The 19,396-nt window shown below is 40.8% G+C and overlaps 1 protein-coding gene across 1 annotated transcript in view; it reads right to left on the reverse strand.

Moving 5' to 3' along the window:
- The window catches only part of LOC117533972 (aryl hydrocarbon receptor-like), a 38,483-nt gene extending 20,932 nt beyond the window's left edge, over positions 1–17,551 (reverse strand). Inside the window, exons 1-2 of the mRNA XM_034198001.1 lie at positions 17,099–17,551; positions 8,852–9,042 (exon numbers count right to left, since the gene is read on the reverse strand). Coding sequence (XP_034053892.1) covers positions 8,852–9,042; positions 17,099–17,181 — 274 coding nt within the window. The 5' untranslated portion in view covers positions 17,182–17,551. The remainder of the gene's footprint in view (positions 1–8,851; positions 9,043–17,098) is intronic.
- Between the last annotated feature and the right edge of the window lie 1,845 nt (positions 17,552–19,396).

Here is a 19,396-nt window from a genome sequence, read left to right on the forward strand (position 1 = left end):
CCTGGAACACCTTCCTAGGGAGGCGCCCAGGTGGCATCCTAACTAGGTGCCCGAACCACCTCAACTGGCTCCTTTCGACGCGAAGGAGGAGCGGCTCAACTCCGAGTCCCTCCCTGATGACCGAACTTCTCACCTTATCCCTAAGGGAGACACCAGCCACCCTGCGGAGAAAACCCATCTCGGCCGCTTGTATCCGCGATCTCGTTCTTTCGGTCATGACCCATACTTCATGACCATAGGTGAGGGTAGGAACGAAAATGGCCCGGTAGACAGAGAGCTTTGCCTTGAACTCCTTCACTTGGGGTAAGGACTCATTCCCTACTTGGAGTGGACAGTCCATCGGTTTCCTGCTGAGAACCATGGCCTCAGATTTGGAGGTGCTGATCCTCATCCCAGCCGCTTCACACTCGGTTGCGAACCGATCCAGTGAGTGCTGAAGATCGCAGACCGATGAAGCCATTAGAACCACATCATCTGCAAAAAGCAGTGGTGCAATCCTTAGTCCACCGAACTGCAGACCCCCTCCCCCATGACTACGCCTCGAAATCCGATCCATGTATATTACAAACAGGATTGGTGACAAAGCGCAGCCCTGGCGGAGGCCAACCCTCACCGGAAATGGGTCCGACTTACTGCAGAGGACCCGGACACAGCTCTCGCTTTGGGAGTACAGAGATTGGATGGCCCTGAGTAGAGACCCCCTCACCCCATACTCCCGCAGCACCTCCCACAGTAACTCCCTGGGAACTCGGTCATACGCCTTCTCCAAGTCTACAAAACACATGTATACCGGATAAGCGTACTCCCAGGCCCCCTCCAGGATCCTTGCGAGAGTAAAAAGCTGATCCGTCGTTCCACGACCAGGACGGAATCCGCATTGTTCCTCCTCAATCTGAGGTTCGACAATCGGCCTGACCCTCCTTTCGAGTACCTTAGAGTAAACTTTCCCGGGGAGGCTGAGTAGTACTGAGTAGCCAAGCGTCAACGCAGGCCACTTGGCGGTGGGCGTGTCTTGAGCTTGGGGAGTTTACGCGAGCAACAACCAATCACATGAATCTCTCCTGTCAATTGCATAAAAGGTTTTACATGTCACACTTTATATGATGAACATTTATGACATGAATGCCTATGGTGCTATTTTACGCAACATTCCATGCTGGCTAAATACTGTCTATGCCTGCTAGCTGTCCATTCAAACGAAATACACTGGTTATAAACTCCCCAAACAGGCGAAAACCTACCAGTTTCACCCACTGTCTCTGCCACCTCCCTCCATGCCTGGCTCCTCCGGTTTGTATCCCGGTAGATGAACAGAGACTGATCATAAAGCACCGGTCTGGCTCTCCCAGCATACACGCGGTTTGATTGGCTAGCGCTTGTACTGGCAGATTTGCATAAATGGGATTTGATTGGCTGACGCCTCCGTCGAGGCGTCAAAAGTAGAACATTGCTCTACTTTTGCAGCGAGCACCGCGAGAAAAGCTATGCTTTGCTCCCACAATGCAGTTCGGCGAATCGTGACGTCACCCCATTCAAAGTGAATGGGCAGAAGCGTTGAAGCGGCAACGCACGCCGCCGTGTGTAGGGGCCGTAAGGAGAAAGTTGGCATGGTCAACTCTGCATATCATATCACAAGTCACGAAGCCTATAGGACAGGGGGATACCGGCTGTGTGTCCATGTGACGTGCGTTTATGTGTGTACAAACATTCAGGTGCATTCTGTTTTAATCCACACCCTACTATCACCTTTATGCAGGAGACAACCGTCTGGCCTTTTCATGTGACGCGACTATCGTGAGTTAATTTGACTCTTGTAGAGACTCAAGTCTGCAGTGCTACAATTTACTGCTAAACCATTTAATTACAATACATAACAAGTTAAGTCTGCTTTCTCTTGTTCTTTCTCACCCACACTCTTTCTCTACAAAGTTTAAAATGACTTTAAAGATCCCATGGTAGCCACACAGGGTTTCCCCCCCTCTCAGGTCAGGAGGAGTGTCATGAGGGCCGGCTGATGTGTGTGACCCAGATTTGACCCCCTGACTGTCAGTAATCAGAGGAAATGTCACATACATGATAATGCAGTTAAGTAGTATATTGATTTATTTCCATATAGTTAGAAGGCTCACGAGACACAGGTCGAAGGCAGAATAGTACAAACTGAAAGGAGCAGAGATAAGCATTTATTCTACATTTGAAAAGATATTATCAAAAGCAAACTTTCCCTGCCAGGAAAACATCAAAAACTTTGTGAATGAATGTTCCCGGTTAGTAACTCAAATCTGCTGATAAAGCTTAAATCATTGTATCGGACAAAGAGGGCATTATCCCTTGATCACAGGCTGGATAGCGCTCCTTATGACTGGGAAACTGACCTTTATGTGTGAAATTGGTAAAGCAGTATTGTGAGTTAAAGTGATAAGCACCAGAACTGAGATGTCCGTGTTGTAAAAAGGGCCTGTGAACACACTGAACCATTAATGGCCCTTTATCACCCGTAAACATACCAGAGATGTTCTGTTAATGTCATGACCTCTTCCATTGTTTTCTCACTTTTTATCGATGCTCTGAAAGCTAAAACACACTTCCTGTTCTTCCAGCTAACAGCCTGCAGAGTGCTGCGTCGTTATTCCAGACAACAATGAGCATCTTTTAATGGAGTCCAATGACCAACAAGGCTCCTAAGCAAGAAAAACTAAAAGAAAAATAGTCAAAAACAAAAGCGAACAATGATCCAGTATTAGCAACGCATTTGACCTTGAGTATCTGTCTAACTATTAGCCATCACTGGATCATTTTACATGTATTTACACAAACCAATGAGTAACAGAACATATCATTTCCTGCTGTGACAGCAACATAAACTAAACGTGTGAAATGGCCTCCAGTCAGCAAAGATCCACCGTGACAAAGCAGCGTTATTTATAGGGAGATGGGCTGCACATGGGCTGTGTGATGCGACATGTGATTTTGATCCTGCACTCCACTGCTACAGGGCACAGACCCACTCTCAGTGTGCCTGATATCTGCTGATGTCAAATGAACTCAAGGAGAGGGTGAAGAGTAGTGTCAGGGCATAAACACTGAGAAACTGCTGGGAAATATCTGCCGTGAATAAACTGAGTCCTATATCTGCAGTGAGAGGCTAACGTTGAGTTTTTCTTAAAAAAGGGTTTTCAATGAAGGTCATTGTTCGTCAAAGAACCACTGAATATAAAACATTTTGCAGTTGTTGTCAGCGATTCCCACAGTTTTAAAGTGTATTTGTGATCAAGAGACCAGTCAGCTGATGCATTCACAACCAACAAGGATTAGATATGCACCATTACCACATCATTTAAATTACAGGGTTCATACACAAAAAGTGTATGAACCCTGTAATTTAAATGATGACCAATGATTTTCAATGACTTTTCCATGACTTTTCAATGACCTTTACCTCATTTTCCATGACCAAAACAAAATGACCACTGAAAATGGTTTATTTGAACATGGAACAGGAAAATAAGGTCTGCATATGAAACATGTAATGCCTATCTCAAACAAATCAAATAGTAGGCTTACTAGCTTTTACACGCTGAAGCAACTGTAGTCAGGGATGCAAACTCATCAGGTATGAAAAAGGTGACAAGGACCCGAGCCCCCGACCCCACGGAATATCGGCTTTAAAATGAGGAACAGAGGATGTTAGCAGTCAGAACAACTAAAGCAGCAGGTAATAATAACAGAAACGCTAAAGAGTCACATCTAATAGAAATATATAAAAGCATTTATTTTAATTGTGTAGCAGTCAGTTTATAATTTTGGCAGCACTGTTGAGCATTTTGAAAATGTATTTTCATGCCTCTCTGCAAGGCTTAGTCTTTCTATCTTTATAGCCAGTGGTGTAAAGTAACTACGTTCATAAACTCAAGTACTATACTTGGGCACAATTTTTAGATACTTGTACTTTATTTAAGTATTTCAATGTTTTGCTACTGTGTACTTCTACTCCTCTACAGTTCAGAGGTACATGGTGTACTTTTCCTTTACAGTTACTTTACAGATGTGGATTATTGATGTGAAATATAATCAAGTGTTAAATCAGACTTTAGTTCCACCTGGAGTAAATTCACAAGCTACCCTGCAGTATACAAAGTCATTCAGACTAGCTGCTCCTTTACCAGCTTTGAGAACACTTTCATGATCAATCATTATAAAACATATCATATATATTATTCTGAAATGGACCAATCTGCACAACGACTACTTTTACTGTCGCTACTTTAACTATATTTTGATGAGAATACTTTTCTACTTTCACTTGAGGAACATTTTGAATGCAGGACTTTTACTGTGACAGAGTATTCCTACACTCTGGTACTTCTACTTTTACTCAAGTACAAGACCTGAGTACTTCTACTTTTACTCAAGTACAAGATCTGAGTACTTCTACTTTTACTCAAGAACAAGATCTGAGTACTTCTACTTTTACTCAAGAACAAGATCTGAGTACTTCTACTTTTACTCAAGAACAAGATCTGAGTACTTCTACTTTTACTCAAGAACAAGATCTGAGTACTTCTACTTTTACTCAAGTACAAGATCTGAGTACTTCTACTTTTACTCAAGAACAAGATCTGAGTACTTCTACTTTTACTCAAGAACAAGATCTGAGTACTTCTACTTTTACTCAAGAACAAGATCTGAGTACTTCTACTTTTACTCAAGAACAAGATCTGAGTACTTCTACTTTTACTCAAGCACAATATCTGAGTACTTCTACTTTTACTCAAGTACAAGACCTGAGTACTTCTACTTTTACTCAAGTACAAGATCTGAGTACTTCTACTTTTACTCAAGTACAAGATCTGAGTACTTCTACTTTTACTCAAGTACAAGATCTGAGTACTTCTACTAAAGTACAAGATCTGAGTACTTCTACTTTTACTCTAGTAAATATCTATACTTAGCCTATACCACCTCTGTTTATAGCCTATGAAAACAACTATTAGAAAACGAAGGCTAAAGCTAACGTTAGCAGATAGTGACAATGTATGCTAGCTAGCTAGCTCAACGATTCCTTAAATGATATTGCGACAGAAACACTTTTCAGTTCACATCACGCTCTGCCGCTCTGCTCTGAACACCTGAACTGCCCGTTCTAACAGCTGTTCACCAGCGGCTCAGTCTGTGCCACAGTGACCCTCATTCCGGAGCAGCAGAATTCAGCCGGCCCGACAGGCAGGAAGACTCGAGCACACAGCTCGCGCTTCATATATTAAAACATAATACCATGCGCGTCATGATGGCACATAACAGCTCGCGACCGCAGATTATTTCGGCAATTAGATAAAATGTAAATTATATTTGACGCAACTTTGGTTACATTTCCATTACTTTTCCAAAACTTTGGGAAAAATATTGTTTTCCATAACTTTTCCAGGGCCTGGAATTTGCATTTTGAATTTCCATGACTTTTCCAGGTTTTCAATGACCGTACGAACCCTAAAATTAGCACACACTTTCAAAAACTAACAAATCTTTTCTATGAGAAAAACATGAGCCAACATTTAGGTTGACTTTGACTAAAGCTAATAAATTACATTTAGAACAGTAGGATAAGAATATAGTTAAATGAGGAGGGCAGTAGTCTGTCATTATTAAAGGGGGACATATCACGCTCATTTTCATATATCTTTTTATTCTGTGTCTTTACTGTGACATGTCTCCATGCTTTAATGTTATCGGACCTCCTCCATCCCTACACCCCTTCTCGGAGTCTGCGGTCCTCAGACACGGGCCTGCTCTCCATCCCCCGCTCTCGCCTCCGAACTGTTGGTGACAGGGCGTTCAGTGTTGCGGCCCCCACCCTCTGGAATGCACTTCCTGCCGAGATCCGTAATGCTGCCTCCCTGGACATCTTCAAATTATCACTAAAACACACCTGTTCACCCTGGCCTTCGGGCCCTAGCCCTTTTCTGGTCCCCTGGCTTCCTTTAGTTATTTCTTTGGTTTGCCCGTTGATTGTCTGTTTGTTTTGTTTGTCCACCATGTACAGCGACCTTGGGTCCCTTGAAAGGCGCTATATAAATATCATTTATTATTATTATTATTATTAATGTTCAAAAAGCTCATTATTTTTCTCATAGTGCCTGTGCTGCAGCACCTCTTTTCACCCTCTGTCTGAAACCAGAGCCCAGTCTGCTCTGATTGGTTAGCTGGCCGGCTCTGTTGTGATTGGTCAACCCCTAAGAGATGTCCCGCCCCTTAGCCTATCACGTACAATGTGTTGGAGCGCTAGCCAATAGAGGCGCAAGTGTTACATAGTGACGACACTCTGGTGTGAACTTTGGAATGTTATCCTCTGCAGACCATTAACATGCACAGAAACCTATATAACACAGGAAAGGGAATACCCCCCCCAAAAAAAGCATATTAAGACGTTTTTAAAGTAATTCGAATTGCCATGGAGGGTTCAAGACCAGTGACCAGACGCGATGCGATTTTTGGGGGCAGAGTGATTACATGTAAAGTCAATACAGAGACGCGGAGAGACACGAATTCGCTCCGACGGTGCACATGAAGCGGTGGACGCGGCGCAAATCACGCGATTGAGGCGATTTGAAGGGGTCAAACGCGAGAGTTCATTTTTTTCAACTCGAGCGTCAAATTCACGTGACGCGTTCTCTCGAAAGCCAATCAGCGTTGGGATTCCCTCTGACGTTCTGCTGTTGATCAGTTGTAAAGATGGAAGAGATGATCGTTGTGGCTGTGAGTGGGTTCCCGGATATTTACGATACAATGTCGTAGCCTATATCTACCGGGACCGCAACAAAACGGAGCTGGCTTGGAGGAGAATAAGAACCCAGACACGGCGTTTGTTGCTACGTTTGTAGGACTTCCACAGAAGGTACAAAGCAGCAATAGTTGTTATATCCTCCATAGTCAAGGACAGAAATAACCAAAACAATCTTGCATGGAAGTGTAAACAACCTCAACTGTCCGTCAACGGCGCGGCGCGTCAACAGTATGTCTGTTTTGAATGACGGGATAAAACAAACTGCAAGCCGCGGTGAAACTTGAGCGATTGGAGCGAATATTCGCATCGCGTCCGGTGTGAACGCAGCATTAGGCTTCTGCACAACAACATTTAAGGCTTAATGTATTAAACCAGAACATTTCATACCATTCCTTTCATCACATTCATAAAGCCTCGTGCACATGTTGTTCTTTTTTGGAACGTAAATAGCGTGGGGTGTAAGCTGAACTTCAGATATTAGAAATAACCTCATCTTAATTTGCACTTCTTTTCATAGCCCTTTTTTGGCACTGTGTGAAGTATGTGTGAAGATAACAAATGACTGCATGTTCCCCATTTATCATCATGTTAGAGTGTGTGAGAAATGCATGGTCTGTGCATAGATCAAGTGTTAAAGGATGAATAAAACATCTCGCCCCAGGTGTTTGATGGGACTTTGACATGACTCCACTGATATTACACATGTGCTGTCTGTCTACATATAAATACAGAAGAGGAACAACCATGTAGAACATTCGTTGTATGGAAAAATAGCTTTTTTTGATGATTTACAACCACTTATTTGAATGTCATAAATGCTGTACATGGTAATGAAAGAACAGAGAGACATAAGCGGACTTACTTTTGGCAAACTTTTCAAAAAAACATTTCTTTACTCGGATCAAGCCAAAACTACCTATGAGTTATAGTTCCTGTTATCCACCAACTGCATGTTAAACATCTCAGAGAGATCTAGGAAACATCCTTGGGAAATAAATAGCTGATTATTTATACCAACTCAAAACTATCAATAGGAAAACATACCGCTAAAACAGGTAATCAAGGCTGGGGGAGAGTTTATTATATGTTAGAAATGCTAAGTGATAAAAACACTTTATTGAAACTGCTCTCTAAAAAGATGACATTGTGTACTTGAGTCTATCTCGCCTGCTTAGACAAGAAGTAGGCAAAAGGGTGTGAGAACAAGCAGCGCTGGAATGTCACAACTGCAGGTAACTCATCCATTCATGCTGGATGTTCACAGTGCACAACTACAACATGGCTCATTACAGTCTGCAGCTTCACACGTTTACGTCTAGCCATGTTAAACTAGCTGTGTAATAACAGGTTGTAAAATATACATTATAGACGGACGGCTGCTGTAGTGATGAAGCAACTGCTGTAAAGATATGTGTAAGATAATGAATACGACTATAAAGATGTCTATCTTGCGTGCACATTACTTAACTATCTAGCCACCAATTCATGTGAGATTCAGGGTTTTCGTTGAAGGAGAAAGTCAGTGCAACAGGTCAAACAACAAGATGCCACAGGCTAAACAATGCACAGAAAATGTTTTTAAAAAGCAACGAAGCGAGACACATGCATTTTAACAACCTCTGTGAAGCCAGAGGCAACCAGGCAGATTACTCAGCAGCCAGTCTGCCAACACCTCGACTAAAATGTCTGTTTGACAACAACCGCAAAATAATCTGCGGGTGGTGGAGATGTCATGTGTGTGACTCTAATTGAATCACACATCATGATTCATGTGATCATGATTCATCCGGCTTTCACAGCCAGGATGTCTGCAAGATTAATCAACTCATAGTGTTTACTTTCTACACATCCATAACTATTTTGTTATAGAGCCTATTGTAAGTGTTGCTAGGTGAAGGGTGGCATTACAAGTATTGAGGACGTGTTGTTTCCGAAAACCAGATTCCTGCATGCTTCTCATTCCTGGCTTGGCTGTCGGATGCACAGCCTTAACCTTTGAATATGTTTCACTCAGATCAGTTAAATGATTGTTTTAGCGCTGGCTGCTATAGGACCCAGGTTGATGCTCACCTCTGAAGTAGCTCTTGGCCCTCAGGTAACCCACGCTGAGGCGAAGCACCGACAGTTTGTCCAGACGAGAGCGGATGTCCCCGTTGAACGGCAGGAGCTCCGTCAGCCGGTCCAACTCCCCATTCAGCCGATCCCGGTGGCGCTTCGAAGGGTTTGATTTAACAACTTCATTTCTTTCAGGCTGCTTCTTTCTGCGGAGTGAACATAAAACACATGGTAAGTAATTGAAGAGTTCATTGAGATTAGACTCTGATTCAGTTCAGGCCTGGCCAACCGGCCGTGCCAGTCATACCATCTGGTGCGGTGTGCATTGTGACACATGCCAATTAAACATACGCATCAAACAGCTTCAAACATACTAAGGGAATAAAAACGCAGCCATTACATCTGTGAGTGACTAATACACACTGCAGTTCAGGTGAGTCAACAGGACATCAGCTCCAATGTTGACTTAAGATACAGGAATGCTGTCAAAGCCACATAAAAGAAAACTTGACCTTGTTTTAAAGAAATTACAAGATCCTTATTTAGCTTTGATCAAGTTTTGTCAAGTTAGCTTGACTCTATAAATAGCAGATAGAAACTCACTGGTATAGAAACAGGAAGTAGCATTGTGTTTGAATGTCCCGTACTGTTAAATCATATGATTGATATGTTTGATATATGGTCAATCAACTTTTTGAAGCTGAAGTCGGATTTTAAAGAGGCTCTAATGTGTTTTTTGGGGTTTTCCCTTTCCATGAAAATGGTCTGCAAAGGCTAAAATCCCAAACTTCCCTCCAAAGGAAGTTGTTCCCCCCCTACAACACCCCCTGAAACGCCTCCATTGGACTCCTTTGTCTACTTCTGTAACATAGAGACATCACTACGTAACACTCACGCTTCTATTGGCTGGCACTCCAACAGATTGAATGTGATAGGCTAAGGGGCGGGACATCTCTCAGCGGTTGACCAATCACAACATAGCCAGCCAGCTAAGTAAGCGAATAAAACCCCTAAATAGTCTTTGCAGTTGTGGACAGGATATTAAGTGGACATGTAGCAAGAGAAAAGGAAGCATCCCAAACCTAACATTATAAAATAGTTATTCATACAAAAATAAACAACAAAAGGTGATGTTCAAAAAAGTCAACTTCTTACTTAACTTTTGTTTTTGTATAGTAAAATGGAATTGATAAGCAAAACATTAAATAAAATAAATCTACCAACCCTGTTAATAAAGAGAAACTACTGGTAATGTTAAACTTTGGATATCTGACTCCTAATAAAACCATAGACACTTTTGCAGTTTAGCTGCTTAAGCTAACATTAGCATCTGCGAGAAAAGCTTTTTTCTTGAGAAAGATGGACAAGCTAAAAGATCTTCTCCTCTTAACTTGAAAACAATACCATGATTATTTTCCTCAAGGACACAATCTTCAGCCAAGAATAAATAGCAGAGACACCAGCATGCAACATATACAACGTTACCACAAGTCATTCCATTGACCACTTATGTCGTTTTTCAAAATGGAAACTATTTTTCAACATGACAGCGGCTTTATTTTCTCTGCCTTTCTCTCACTTTAAGGGCGACGGGGTCTGAGACCACCCATGCTCCAGTGCAACATGCAAACTTACATGGCTCGAGGACTCGTTACTCACAAATCAGACACATATGCTACACCGGGAGAGAAACCAAGTGTCAGTGAGAGGGTGGGACGGGACGACACATAACAACTGTCGTCATTCCTCCACTACAGACCTGCTGAGAAAAACACCTACTGCTAATATGGACATGGCAGTTCATTACTGACAGGAAATAAGGAAAGATACGTCTCAGAGTACGATAGCATCTGATGACATAGTACACCAAACTATGATAGCATTAAGATATATAGTGTATCAAATCCCATTTATGACTGACTCATCATTCTTAATTTTTTCGGTTGGTCGATTTATTTGATAACTTAGTTTAGTCTGTTTAGTATCAAAATGCAAAAATATAAATGAGATGAAACACAATTAAACATCTCTGCAAAAGTGTCAGCTACTGATTACGTTCATTTTTTAAAAATTGATTTAATTAAGTACCAAAGTTAACATGAATTAGTCATTTTGTGTGTGTGTGTGTGTGTGTGTGTGTGTGTGTGTGCGTACGTGCGTGCGTGTGGGTGGGGTCTAACGAGATAACAAGGTTATTCAGCAAATGAGACGAATGTGATGTTAATAAGAAAGGCCCATAGTGTACTTTAACCACGTTTATTGAACAAACCAAGTGCCATGTCCTCTGCCAAAAGCATGTCTTTAATCCACGTATTGACAATAGCTTCTCTGTTTGCACTGGGAAAGCAATTCATAATATGAAATATGAATTATGGAGGTCAATAAACTTAATTGGCGACTGCCGGTCAGACTGATCATTTATTAAGCATGAGACTGATTGTAGATGTTTAATTATCTTTGATAAGTCCACATTGACGACAGCAGAAGTGGAGACAGATTCTGTCCAAATGCATGTACATATGCAGAAACCCAATCATTGCCTCCCCTCAATGACAGCTTGGTTTTTACTTTTGGTTTGAAAAATGTACGTCACCTATTGTGTATGAAAACTGCTATATACATACATTTGATTTGGATTTAAATCTGTGTGGTTGAGACTGCACTCAAAGCATCAAACAATCAATACTTAGCAAGAATCAATCTGTATGTTTTATTTAGTCTGTTTACAATTAGGATCTTTGCACTGAAAGAACATTTATTCAAAAAGAGCACCGAACAGCAGGGTATCATCTGAGAGTGCTAACATGCATAGACAAATGTATTTTCAAAATCCATGGTATGATGACAATAACAGACGAGACACGATTACAATACATCTGTAAACTTGTCAGCACTCAGAAATAAGTATTATTTGTTCTTTGCGAGTTCTGACTACTTTTTATGCTAATGTTCGTTAGGCCACTCATTAAACTCTAAAAGACATTTGAGTTGAGCAAACAAGTTCTTTTGTTTGTTATACATGTGTTTAAGAGTAACTCTAAAACATTAAGTACAGGCTGTGGCTCTTTCAGATGTAATTTCTATACATATTTATTAACACGAACTAATAAGTGATCTGTCCGCCAAATCTGATCACATTAAATCAATTGGTTTCAGCCCTGAAACACATGCTAAGCATAAACAGCTTATCCAGGTCTATTACTACCAAAGCATGTCTGCAGTTTCAGGCTGCGAAATTCCCTGCCTAAATTCCTCCCTAAATTTCACTCTTTACCGAAACTTTGGCTAATGATAGGCTATAAAGTGTCCTCCTCTGCCACTGAATAGTCTGCAGGGAATGCAGCCTGAACTTGATTGCTGGCTTCAGACCCGAGCTGTACCGTCTCAGAAATAGAGCAGCACTGATCTCACTCTCGAGAAATGCCTAGAGGAGACAAAAGCCAGCATTCAGCACAATTTTTCCACCTTGATTTGCTCTGGATCACGGCGTTGAGTAACACACATCAGAACGTCCATTGTGAGAGAGGCAGATGTTTTAACTCATCCTTACAGTAGACTTTTATTTAGTTTACTTATCTCAAGATCAAAAGAGTAAAGATCTGAACCCAATCACCTCTGCCTCAGAGTCAAGGCTCCCCATGTAGCTCTCAGTAATGACACTGACACACATTTGTCTGCTCGAGGCAGGCGGAGCGTCAGCCAGATCCACAGGGATGACTCAGTGGATCAAAAGTAGGAAAAGCGTGCTTTCTATACACGTTTGGCTGCTCGAGAATAAGTAGGACGGTTTACAAAAGCGGGCCTAAGAGCTTTCCAGAGAGAGAAGTAAAAAATAGCATCGAGAACTCACACAAAACACATGTTGTCCGTGAATGTAGAAAACAAAGATGATGAGTGGGTTTCAGCGAGAGTAGCTCTACTTAAGAATAACCTTAAAAGTTGACTTGTATGCTCATGCTGAGATAAAAACTACCCTGGTTAAAGACACAGGAAATGTGGTCAAGTCTGCTCTCCAGTTGCATCATACAGCATAAAACTAAATTAAGAGGCAGCATGAAAGCATACAAAAAATCAAGGACCGATAGAATCTGATCACTTTGACAATACACTGCTACATTTGCTGTGTCCAGGGGAGCTTCAGAGATATGCAGAGGCCATAGCGTGACAACTAAATGATCTATTCAGCTGTGCCTACAGAAACAATACATGTGGAAGAGGGTTAGAAACATGTGGATACACATTGGAGAATTGGATGCAGAAGTTTCTATGCATGTTTGTTTGTCAGCTGCGACTCTGTGGGGGCACCGTGGATCCATTGAAGCTACCATCCTCTGGGAGAGGGCAGTCCCCAAACGCTTTAGTGCCCTTCAAACACTGGCTTCAGATCCCATTTGCACCAAAGGTTTTAAAAGCTCTCGGGCTGGGATTGGTTTGGGCTGAACTTTCTGTCCAGAGAGGAGAAACAGCCTATTATATTGCCAATAGGGAAAGAGAGGGGGGGGGGTGCTTCTATCTTGGTGTCCTGCATGCACAATTCATTATTTAGATTATATTTATTTGGCAAACACTTCTGTACTAAGCATCATTTTCCCCTAAACCTACACAAATCAAGAGCATTGTGGGTTAGGTTACTTCCTTTAAGGCCCTTCAACACGTGGACCAGAACAGCCGGGGTTCTAACTTTCAACGGTTAATGGCTGGCCAGCGTTACCACTTGAGCAACAGCCGACTTATTTATATTTGCCTTGCTCCACCACACAGGCAGACAGACATAATTATACATTAGGGTGCTTGAGAAACATTACAGCTTTCAAATTTAAATGAGATAATAACATAACAATAACGCATTGTATATGTATGTATATTTTACTTTTGTTAGCTGTACACAGGTTTTATTTCACAAACGGGGACATTTTTCCTGTAAGAGTGTTAGACTGGTATTTGTGAAGACTCGTCTTTGAAATGAAACAAAGGGCAAAGAACAAAGGGCAACTTTGTTGCTGTTCACCGGGAGTGTTCTGGCTTCCTGCCAAACCTCTTATCAGCACGTCTGCCTGTGTGTGCGTTTCTCACAATCCCCTTAGATTACCGTGCAAAACACATTTGCACTGGTGAATTTCCTTATCCTTTATTATTAAGGACACCATTGTTTGCTAAAGTAAATGCTTAGTCATTCTAGAAAGCTTATAACTCATAATCCACTTGCTCAGTGTTACGTACACATTGCCATTGTACGATGTGGGGGGGCTTTCATGAGCCGTATACACAATAATGAACTCATATTTTCACAGCAACTTGTAGGAGTGCTCTTGTTGAAATACCATAATGTAAAAAGCTGAGAAAGGAATAAGCCACTTCCAGATGAATTGTCTGTTTTGTTTTGTTTAGTTATTCAGCCAACTATTAGCATAAGCTATGCAATAGATCACCGTCCTCTGTTGTTGTTTAGTTAATTTGGGAGATTACAGGTTTTGTAGAGTTTTACATTTTGGACTCAATCTTGTTTTTTTGCAACCAGAGTGACACAAGAGGGTGGAGCAAAGAACACCCGAGACATTTTTTGCAGATCAAAACAAAAACGCAAAAAACACCCTGACTGGACACCGCAGCACAAAGCCATGAACCACAGCATTCCCTTCTTTAACAGCTTTTCAATCAAAATGGGGCCTTCATTTACAAAATGCACATCACGATGTATTGAAGAGGACTTGAAACTATAGCAATTGAGGCCATAAACTTGTCAGGAAAATGTTTACGGAGATAATTAATCAAGTGAGAAGTAGGGTCATTTTCTCATAGACTTCTATACAATTGGACTTATTTTTGCAAGGGGGTACACACTAATGGATATCAAATTTGAGGCAGTTCGGCATTCATTAACAGACCTCGAGGAGGCTGCCTTGTGATGACATGAGGAAGTTATGAGTTTGCATTTTGACAAGGAAAGACACAAGACAACAGTTAAACACATAAAACACAAATTGCTTGCAAACGGACTAAAACAGTTACTGTAAGAGCAGAGGACCTTTTCTCTGGTTGCACGTAAACATACTTTACATTTAATAATGCAGTTGGACACATGGCGGAGGACACTGGCAACATACACAGAAGGCGTCCTCGGTAATAAAAGCCAGAATTTGGATGGCCAGATCTGCCGTGGAATGCCCCTGTGTAGTGACCACAGCTTTGTACAGTCAGGCTCAATGGTGCCTTTGTGCAGCTGAGCCCAGCTGGCTGTCCAGGAAACCTCAGTCCTCGCTGCACAGCCCCACATCTTCAGACCCACAGACGGCTGCACACAGGCCACCTCTTTATTTTGGGAATGACACTGGGAACAGCCAATACCCACATTTCCAGACCCTTATAAGCACACATATGTTTATACTAGACTCAACGCTCATCTGTGTTAAAAAATATGATTCAATATCACTTGCTGAAATGGTCAAAACTCATTCATTGCCGCGACATGTTTTCCATTTAGTACTTATCTAAACAAACTTGGATTCAGTTGTTTTTGTTATTGTTAATCCCTGATTGAAATAGATAGTCAAGTAATAGCACTGTGTGGTCTGAGCGATGATGGAGGGTAGGTTCTTTGGTTAACATTTAGACCAGAAAATATGCCTTAATTAACAGTTGACCAACGTGACTATACTATACTTTTGCTTTAAGTTTCACATTTAAGGAGAAAACTTTAGGTCAGCTGATTAATGTTGAATATTCACTCTATTTTGGTCTCCTCCAACTCCAGAGAAAAAGATCTGTTTATTGTTTACTTCTGCCTCCGTTGTTAATGTTATGGACTTTTTTTCCCTCTTTTTTGAGAAGTTTCATAATCCAGAAAGAATTCTAGGAGATAATTGATGATAAAAATAACACTGCAACACTACCAATATGGTTTTTAAATAGTTAGACAAAAACATACCATAATGCAGTAATGAGACAAGGCCTGCAACTGGACAAACTCCACGTTTCAAATACTGCTTACTTTAATGCATCAATAATTCAGCACTGAAAATGTTTTTAACTAGTATTTTAGTATATTTCATTATGAAGTACATCCTGAAAACCATCTTCCTAAGAAATGCAGTTTCTCTATTGTGTGTATGACTATTATTAGTAGCCTACTTTTACCTATCTTTTTCTACCCTGCATGCGTACTTTTTATTTTATCCTAGTGTGCTTGCCTCTTTATTTTTTATCTGGAGTCTACACTGTTCCCTTTGCTGTCCCCTCTATGGGACTAATAACTAGGATTTATGTTTAGTAGCCTTAAAATACAGCATGTGTGTAGTTCTATATAGCTGTAAAATCATGGCTTGCTGTGGAACAAACTTTTACAAAGTAAGAAACTAGAGGGGTATAAAAGGAGTAGAACACACACACACACACACACACACACACACACACACACACACACACACACACACACACACACACACACACACACACATACGGCCATATCAGATTACAATAACATACTCGGAACCCGCGAGCCCTCTCCCTCCCCCCCGCCCTCCTCGGAGCATCGCGTGAGAGCAGCAGCCGACTCTCCAACTTGATTGTGATTAATGCGCGCGGGCAATATATCCATGCCAGATCCAAGCGAGCTAGACACATTCTTAAGGTGGTCCAGAGGAGAGGAGAAACAAAGCCAGCACACACCATAATCCTCCACACTAAACACCACACTTCACCGGGTGTGTGTTACAAGTTATTCAATCACAACTTTTTTTTCTTTCGAGTTATGAATATATAATTAAGATATATAAGTTTACAGGAGCATGTGGTCGAAATGTAACTTCATTTATCTTGCATTTTCTCAACGGTGTCTAATGTGATAACGTGAGCTAATCTAATTTATCACAACGTTTTACTTTAGAAATATGGATATTTAATGAAGACATGATACAAGTTTACAGGAGGATACGGTCTACCTTAACTTAGTTTACCTTCATTTTCTCAACGGCGTCTGATCAGATACTTTACCGACTGTAAACTAATCTAATTTGTAACAACTTTTCAAAAGAAAGCACATTCATTTTAACGCCCACCTTATTGTTTAATTTACAGCACTTAATGTAAGTGACTAAAAGTTAGTGACGCTCTTTAGGTGGTGCGTTCAGGTACTCAACTGTACCCTAACTTCCAAATGTAAGCCCATACTTTCGCATATCTACTCAGAATAGCGACACAAACTTAAAAAAAAAGTCAAGAGTAAAGTTTATAAGTCACACAACTCGAGTTTCTGACAAGTCTTACTGTTTGAGAACGGGCTTCTTCCTCTTCTTGTTCGCATAAGACCCTGGGTTTCCCAACATGGTTTCACTGCGTTTATCGCTCATTGAGTTGACTTTTTCGGGCTATTTCACTCCTTTGTTTATGAGGCTTCCTCGGGCTTCCTCCATCCGTACTGTTACAGTCTGTGGTGGTCCGTCGTGTATTCAGCCAGTGACTCAAACTCCCATGTTAGAAAAAAAAAATCCAGCCGGGGTCCACGGAGCCCGCGTTGCCAGTTCCCGTGGGCGGTCACTGACGCTGACCTTGGGTCGGTGAGATTGAGGCAGTAGTGTGGATACAAAGTTTAGTGAGGGGGGAGAAAAGGGAAATTTAGAACAGTTTTGGCAGAATTCAGCCTATGCCCAACCCCCCTTCGTTGGATAAACAAGGCAGCCTTATTATTATTATTCGGAGTCACTTGAGTTTTCCTTTTTTGTTTTGTTTCTCCTTCCACGGGGCGTTTTCAGGAAATGTGTATGAACAGTCTGTCAGAGCTGAGTGTTAAGGTGGACTGGAGACTTTGTGACTTTCAAGCCGTGTTTTGCTTCTGCTATTGTAATATCCAGAGTGTGCTGTGATTTTTTTGACTTAGTTGGGAAAGTTCTTTGGCTGAGTTTTCTCACCACAGCAGGAAATGTTATAGAAACTTTTCTTGTTTTTGTAACTCACTACCACTTGATTGGCCACTTTTGTATTAGCTTGTATCACTTTATGATGTTGATTTTTATTCAAACCTACTCTATACTCTTTATTATCAATTTAGAATAAACTAATGCATACAAACATATGTACACTAGTAAACTAGTAAAATAATGCTAATTAAATTCAAGGTACTCTTGTGATGGATTCAAAACCCTATCTTTGCATGTTAATGATTTTCATTTCAGCATTGGCCTGCACAGAGCTTCAAGCAATATAATGTTCACAGTGTGTAGTGTGGCCAAAAGCTGCTGCCCTAGTGTATAGTAAATACAAAAGCTATGTTAATGGGGGCTTTTCACTTGTAAATGGTGCCTTTTATTTTATTCTACGTTAAGCATGTCCAAATCTCTGACACTGGAACAAAAATATGTGCACATTCAAATATGATATATATTATTTAGCATATTTTTCCAAAAGAAAGGTAATTAATATGCTAATATCAGCCTTTATTCTACTTTACAGGCCTTGTACAATATATTTGGATTTACTCCCTTTAGTCACTTTAGTGAGATTGATCGCTGTTGTTGGCCGATGTTACCTTCCTGATGGTCTTGAATCTTTTCCACACCAAACTGGAAAAGCATTTTTTTTTACAAACCTGTCTTTGTGCATAGGCGCATTGTCATGTTGAAACAGGAAAGGGCCCTCCCCAATCTGCTGCCACAACACTGGATCACACTATTGTCTAAACTATGCTGCAGCATTAAGACCTCCCTTTTAAATGTCTAAGAACTAAGGAGCCAACCCCAAACCATCAAGTACATCCCTTTAGACCAAAACTACTCACAGATGTGTCCACATACATTTTGCCAAATAATGCATTTCTAAGCATCAGTCTTGGGTACAGTAGTCTATGTAGTGCATTTCACACTGGTACTGTAAAGCAGTAAAATAAGTCAGTATGCATACGAAATACTCTTAATGTTAATGTACTTGGTCATACTTTAGTTAAAGCCCCCTTTTTAACATGCAGTATTTAAAGATGTCATAGTTGGGTTAAGAGAACCTAATACATGTGGTTTGAAGCAACTATACACCCATTTAGGAATGTCATAATAATAAAAAATTCACAGTATTAACAGTTTTTACTTTTCCTATGAATATGTATTCTTTATAACTGTGTTTTAAGTATTTCCAATTTAATATTGTTTTCTACGCCAGCCTATGGGTGTACCATGTATACAAAATGAAAATAAAAAGAGTACACAGGATCATACACTCAAAAACATATACATCTACATTCCTCTGTGAAGAATGAAATGGAGGTTTGTGTTCACGTCTTAGATTTTGTCAAACCTTTTGTATGCTTTTTGTGACCAAATGTAAAATAATTGGTTGGATTTTGAGAAATGCATTTTTTCGCACTGAGAAAGTTGTAATTTTTTACCCCCCAAAAAGCCTTTTGGACATGAAGCTATTTTCGAGGTTCAAATCCTTAACACCTACTTATCATAACATTTTGCAGAGCATCCTACAAAAAGAGCACAACAAATCTAAAGGATTAAAAGGCAGGTTTTAAAGTGGTGTTGAACTTTATGATATTTTTGGAGGCGACAGTTTGTGTTGCTGTTTGACTGC

The sequence above is a fragment of the Gymnodraco acuticeps genome, unplaced genomic scaffold (assembly GCF_902827175.1).
Source record: "Gymnodraco acuticeps unplaced genomic scaffold, fGymAcu1.1, whole genome shotgun sequence".
Taxonomy (NCBI): domain Eukaryota; kingdom Metazoa; phylum Chordata; class Actinopteri; order Perciformes; family Bathydraconidae; genus Gymnodraco; species Gymnodraco acuticeps.